General features: G+C 37.2%; 1 protein-coding gene across 1 annotated transcript in view; it reads right to left on the bottom strand.

Moving 5' to 3' along the window:
• Window positions 1-4154: 4154 nt before the first annotated feature.
• The window catches only part of LOC140333373 (kelch domain-containing protein 3-like), a 37530-nt gene continuing 34134 nt past the window's right edge, over window positions 4155-7550 (bottom strand). The window contains exon 17 of the mRNA XM_072415023.1: window positions 4155-4414. Coding sequence (XP_072271124.1) covers window positions 4345-4414 — 70 coding nt within the window. The 3' untranslated portion in view covers window positions 4155-4344. The remainder of the gene's footprint in view (window positions 4415-7550) is intronic.

Below are 7550 nucleotides of genomic sequence, written 5' to 3'. Positions count from 1 at the left end.
ACTGATAACCTCAACCCTAAACAACAGAAGGCACTTAGGCAATTGCAGAATAATAAAAATATTGTGATAAAACCCGCATATAAAGGAGGGAACATAGTGGTAATGAATAACAACCAAGATGAAGAAATGTGTTATAAAATCTTACACAATAAGGAATGGTAGACAGAAATTTTGAAAACAATGATTTTGAAATTCTACTCAGAATTTCATTCTATAATTAATAAAGCTTACATAACAGGTACCATTGATTCCAAAATGAGGGATTATCTACTTATCCCACATCTGTAAGTCCTCACTTTTTAGTCTTTGCCCAAGATTTACAAAAGTATCAATAATCCTACTGGGAGACCGATATCAGGCATCAGATCTATCGCTTTACATGCTGGTGAATTGGTGGACACATACCTAAGACCCATTGTATACCAATTACTCTCATACTTAAAGGATACTATTGAACTCCTAAAATTTACCACAAACACTACACTTCCTCAAAACTTTTTACTAGTTACTATTGACGTTGAGGCCTTATATTGTAGTATCCCCCACAGCCTAGGAATTGAAATCATAAACAAACGTATTTCTAGATACTACCCTAACACCATTGCATTTAAAACATTAATAATCACCCTTCTCAAGTACATCCTAACTAGAAATATATTTACATTTAACAACAAACACTACCTGCAACAGCAAGGGGTAGCCATGGGCACTAAGTGTGCCCCGTCATACGCTAATGTTTTTCTTTGTGACTGGGAGGAAAATCTCTCCTGCGATTCGCAGACACAACAATTTCATCAGTACATATTAAACTGGAAAAGATTCATTGACGATATCATAATTTGGACTGATTCCACTACCAACCTAAACAAATTATTTGAATCTATACAGATTAATCAGTACAATTTAAAGTATACAATATATCATAGTCATTACAAAGTCATATATATATCATATATCAAAATTACACAAGAGGGCAAGATACATACTGCTCTATATCGCAAAGAGACATTGGGGAACACTAGACAATGGAAAAACTCCATTGAGAGTTTGCCTGCAGTCACAGCAGATTGGAAGCACTCGCCTGCCTCCAATCAGCTGAGACCGCAAAGTTCCCATGGTCACCGGGCTGTAGACTGTGGGAACTGAACTGCAGATGAACTCTCAATGGAGAAACTTAACTTCTAGTGCCCCGGGATCACAGTGGATTCTCAGGGCTGCATTTGTTCATGCAGAATCCTCCTGTTTGCAATCCCCAGGCACTAGAGGTTAATTAACCTCTAGTGACTAGGGATTGCAGTGGATTCTCAGGGCTCCATCGATCAGCAAAGCCCTCAATTTTGTTTTGAAATTCGATTTCTTTTGGCGAATTTACACCGGCCATTCTCACTTACAGTAAGCGAGAATGGCCAATTCCCAGCGAGATCAAATTTTAACAGCTCGCTCGTGCATCCATAATAGATAACGTTCAATGTGAAACCCAATATAGAAATATTCCTAACATTTACACCCACTTAAATGTTAGTACAAAAATATGTTAATGTTACCTTATGGACAATTGAAGCAAATAACTGTTTACCTGATGTGTAACTTACTCTGGGTATACCCGTTACACCATTTACTTGAGCCATCTTATTACTGTTAGAATATTGGTGGAAATGTACTGTAACTATATCCCAGAACCAGGATCACCAACATTGATTGGATACTAATCCATAATGTAAGCTTTATTATATACATTTAAATTAATAATGGCTTATGCCTTATAATATATTATATTATATATATCTTTATACTTATATTTTCTTTACCTACAAAGATAACGAATTTGGATATCCCAATAGCCATATTGTACTTATAATAATAGGTTACTGAATGTTTGCATATCACAAGGTAAAACAATAATAAGTTCCTTACTAATCCTTATAAGAGTATAGCAACTTCTAGTGGATAATTATTATGCTATTGACTTTGACTCCAGACATCTCATCTCTAGATATTTTTGAGAATACATGAATCATTTTCCATCTCCTACAATAACTAGAACTTTAAGTAGTGAACATTCCTTTTTGTATCCAATAAGAAACCATTTAATATTTATCACACATGGGTATAACAATACACTTTTTTAGTCCTATTTCAGTCAACTCTATCCAGGAATTTTCTTGAGCACTTTCTTCCAAACAAATCTGCAGCCAGATCTCACAGTGAGTAACTTTTGGAGAATAATTTTTATTAATAATGTTTTCTACTGTTTTCTACTACTGTAATGTTTTCTACTGTTTTCTACTATTTTACTATAAATTGATATGTGTTTCTATACATTTTAGAAAATACGTTGTTTCAAATTTCCGGGAATATGCTGACCCAGCTGTTTCTTACATAATATTGTACATTGTGCTGTTATATGTAAGTAAATGCAATTGCAAAATAATATAGTATTATTACATATATATATATTTACACTCTACTATATTATCTTACCAATTTTCTTTTGTTGTTAACAATATGTACATACATAGATGAACATTTATAAAAGGTATATTTTTTATTTATGTCTAGTATTGATCTCAACTGTCCCCTGGGGAAGCCAAAAGGCAAAAGACATTTTTTGACCAGCAAAATAGTAATAAGATAACTTTGTACAACAATTAGTATATGTTGGCATAATAATTTTATTGACACCTGTATTCACATTTTGTTATGGTATTTTTTTAAAAAACAGTTGGTCTTTGTAAGATTTAGGACCACACATTAACTGTTCAAAAAATAAACACAAACATCACATTGCCTATAAAAGCCTGTCTGTCTCTATCCTTTCCTCAATATAACATTATTTATCAGGTTAGGCAATATATCCCAATTCTCTTATATCAAAGTAGAAACCCCTCCTACAATCTAATCGGTACTAATACATAGTTACAATGGTCAGTAATAGCACAGGGAATTCTAAGTGAAATATAAATACAAATTTGGTTAATGATGTCACCAGAAACACAATATTACCACAGTACAATATCTTCATTTAGCAGTATGTATTTGTTTTTTTTTGTTGTTTGTCCTGCTGGTACTGTCACTTTTTTACGTTTTTAAAGGACAGCCTTTTCTTTGCACATGCTGTTATGCTTCTTGTGTTTTGTAACTATCAACTCAATTGACATATTTATTTAAAGAGATATTTAGTTAAATGTTTTTAGAATCCCCTGGTATGTTACTGAATCACCATTTTAGATATATGTATTTCAGATACAAGATATTGAAGGTTCTGCACTTTACCTGTTTGAAGGTTCTGCACTTTACCAGTTTTTTAATGTTTTGCCTGATTACCATATAATAACACATATGCATGAAAATATGTGGTACATTAAAAATTGTTCTCTGTAGACATTTTGGATAACCCACAAAGAATTCTCTCTTTACTCTATTTCCTGTATTGTTCCATTACTATTTTAATTTTTTTCCACAGATCCCAAAGGAAGATCTCCTGCACTGTAAATCAGTTATACCCTCGAATTAGATATCTTTTGCTTTCTTTCCACAAGTGCATATCAGGGCCAGTTATCAACTTACAGTGTTTTAATAACTTCTACTGCAGAATTAGCAATTACTGGGCAAATGCAATAACACACTGGAAGAGCAACCAATGCTGGCCATTCTCATTTCCTATATAATCAGATTAGAGTGTTGATCCATGCTTGCTTTGGTCCACTGCACTGGTTATACTGTAATATAATTGTCTATATAATTTGGGGGATATGTAAACTTCTTGACAAAAACCAAGTAGAGAACACATATGTGATGTTTTGCACTTTCTATAGAAACTCTTCTTCAGCCCAGAAAAAAAGTTTTAATTAAACAGTTTGTATAAAATTAATTTTTAAAAGGTGCTTGTAAAGGCCACCATCTTAGAATGATTTATATACAGTAAGTGTAGCACCCCTTTTGTATAGTATAGTCCTTTTAAGGGTTCAGAGGTTAATCTTAGTGAACTCTGGATAGTTCTAGAACCACAGCAAGTAATGCAAAATTGATGAAAATCTTTTGCTCTAGAGGAACTACCTGTCCATGTTAGGATAGCATCCAATCGGCAGTCATTAAAGTAATACAGTGAAATATTAGAATGCTTGCTGTTTTTTCATGTATTATGTTACAAAGCAGCCAGATGGTGGCAGTAGAGGACCAACACCAACCTTAACACCACTAATATTTCAGGAAAGTTCAGGAAAGTAGAGTGAAGAGCACAGATTTGGGGTGGTGAATTGTCAAAAACTGTTTTTATGCAACAGCCTATATAACATAAAAGCAAACAAGAAAAAAAATACATTTTTACCAACAGGCTTTATTTTACTAGGCAAAATGATTATCTCCGTTTAATTTTCTTTCCAGCAGGCAGACTGGTAAGTTGTTGAAATCAAACCTGCATAAAAGGAAATATGTTTGATTATTGCTAACTTGAATTTTTAAGACATTCAAGTTATCTTGGCTCATCTAGAAGAAAGCCACGGGTTTAGTATTGCTCCAGCAATTTTCATTTACTATTTCTGCTATTCTGTTTAGCCACCTGGGACAGGGAAAGACACATAAAGTTGCTCTGGACAGCGCTTACATTGGCTAAGACCCCCCTCCCTCCCCAATCCTATACAAGAGGATCTAATGGGCAATCAGTAATCACCAAGTGTAAGGAGCTGAGGACTTTTGCTGAGTCTTGAAGTTAATTATTTTTGTGCTTTTGTTATGTTTTGTAGATGATTGAATGATGTTGAAACTAGTTGTACTCTTTTTATCGGTAAACTAATGTCCGCTCCCCCTTTTTTGCCTTGAAACTCTCCCTTTCCTCCCTTCATCCATTTATCTGTTCCCTTGACAAAAATATCCTGTTCTAAGAGAACCACAAGGACATTTGTCATGTCTGCTAGTTCTCTGTAGTCATGTGATCATGCACTAATCATGCCTTTGAACTGTTATATAACATGTACTGTGTGCAAACAATAATGTTTCGAGAGTGATCTAACTACACATTGAGTTGCACATGTTAAGTTCTCTCCCAGAGCTGTAAACAAAAGTAATCAGAAAGAGGGACAATTGATCTGGGATCAATAGGAGACCGCCTTAACAATTTGGTGTCAGAAGTGGGATATCTACCTACCTTAAAAGGACCAGGATCGGGTAAGTGGAAATTTTCTTTTCTACCTCTGCCCTCCCCTGTGTCCCTGTAGATATCTCACAAACCTAAGCACTGTGGCAGTATAGAGACTCCCTCGTAGAAGGACTGGGTCCTTAGTTAGGAAAATCTTGAATTTGTGCACAATGATGGCTTCTGTGTAATGTATAGAGTATAAGAATTGTGATGTCGATAATTTAGAAGTGTAAGAAATATTGTATATAAGATAAGTTTGTGTACTAATCTGGTTGCCAAGGTAAGGTTGGGTCAATCCTCACTGCTGTGGTTGCCTCGGGCAAGCAATAGCGTGACCTAAGCTGCGTTTTGCTAAGCGGTCCTAGGAACAGGACATCAGCGAGCACTGCAGCTACCAACTGAACAAACAATAACTGTGTACAACCGTCTTATATTGATACTGTAATTTATACTGCAACTTTAAGGAACTCCCAAGGTAAGGGGAATTCCTCAAAGGAGGAACAGCTCCCATATCCACGTTGTGGATATGGGAGCTGTTAAGAAACACATTAAAATCAGACAGAAACAAAAACTCACAGCCATGTCACCCAGTGATGAGGATATTCCTTATACTATTCCAGAGGAAACTCCTGTTGATTTTGTTAACCGCAGAGCAGAAGACTATAACACTGACCCTTTTACATTACATTTGAAAACTGCTACTGAAAACTTGAAATGCCCTGACCCCTTCCCACTGGAAGGATCATTCTCTAAATTCCATATTAGTTGTATCTTAGGAAAGTGTCTCAGTAATCGAGACGGATGGGGATATAAATTAGATCCACGAGTTCCCGAGTGGGACCGGCAGAATATGAAGGCTTGTGGGGAAGTCTGGTATACTTGGAAAATGTATTGGCCTTGTAAAGAGAAAACCATTGCCCAAATCACATCCTTTATTCCACCCCCTTCTACACCGTTATACCCACAACTAAAATCAGAAACACAAAGGAGAACACAGGAGGATGAGGATTTATGAGCACAATATCTGTCTAATACAGTCCGTGCAGCATCACCCAGCAGCAGGGGCTACACATCATCCGCTGTTGTGTACCTAACCCCAAAAACACAGACACGGTAACTGATTAATGGATTAATCCCTGAACATGCTAAAACTGCCAAAATGATTATTGATAGTTGGAGAATAATACCCCCCTCAGGATATAATGGGACAATTGACTAAACTAAACCAGTGGCAGGATGTTTTGAAATAATTAAACTGTCAAAACCCCAGGTGCAGGTACTCCATTATTCAGGGAAACCTGGATGGTACAGAGGAAAAGGTAGAGGCAAAGGAGGTAGACAGGACAGGAATGACAATAGAGGATATGGAAATGTTAGAAGGAATCAAGCATATTTTGCCAGTGGACACGAAGGTCATTGGTCCAGGGACTGCCCTACACACCAACAGCAGTCAGTACAACAGCAACCACATAGCGTCCCAATGCAGCCAAATTCAGCTCACAATTACAACCACCCTGCCCCAAAGTACCCCATACAATGGGGAGGAAAACCACATCAAGCATAGGGATGCCCACAGGAAGACTCCACCACCACTATGTTAAAAATCTCTGACCAGGCTGATGAAAACCCAATAATCACATTAGAAGTAGGACAATTCCTGACAGACTTCTTAGTAGACACAGGAGCAACTTGTTTTGTCCTCTGTGGGAATAAACGGAGTCATCACCCCTACACAACGCACACCTCATATTCCCATATGTACAGTACATGGAGAATACATTACACATCACTCATTCAAGGTATTACCTAGTTGTCCAGTCAACCTGTTAAGATGAGACCTGATGGGATCTCTGTGATTGTCACTGGTTGTTGACCTAAAGGGAGGGATTAATGTTAATACAACCTTGCACCTGCCCTTATTGGACTTTCCGGTTCCCGACAGCACATGGTCCACCGGACCATATGACCTGGGATTCCTGGACTGCACCCCATATACAGCACTCACAAAACCACATATACCAATATACCAAAAGCAGTATCCTTTAACTAAAGTCAAGGAGGATTCCTTAGCACCCATGATTCAATCTTTCTGCCAGCAAGGCTTACTTAGGAAAACCTGCTCTTCTTACAACACTCCAGTAAATCCTGTCAAAAAGCCTGATGGCTCATACCGCTTTACACAGGATCTCAGAGCCATTAATGAGCTGATCACACCCCTAACACCAGTCATGTCCGATCTTAGTACCATCCCTACAGCAGTACCGCCCGAGACCCAATTGTACAATGTTATTGCCTTGGCCAATGCATTTTTCCCCTTACCATTATCGCCTGAGACTCAGCTCCTTATGGCTTTCATTTTCATGGGACAGCAGTACACCTGGTGTTGCTTGCCCAGGGTTTTGTTGACTCACCCGTT

Source organism: Pyxicephalus adspersus, chromosome 6, assembly GCF_032062135.1.
Source record: "Pyxicephalus adspersus chromosome 6, UCB_Pads_2.0, whole genome shotgun sequence".
Classification (NCBI taxonomy): Eukaryota; Metazoa; Chordata; class Amphibia; order Anura; family Pyxicephalidae; genus Pyxicephalus; species Pyxicephalus adspersus.
Note: the sequence above shows the minus strand (reverse complement) of the source record. Positions and strands in the feature narration are given on the sequence as shown.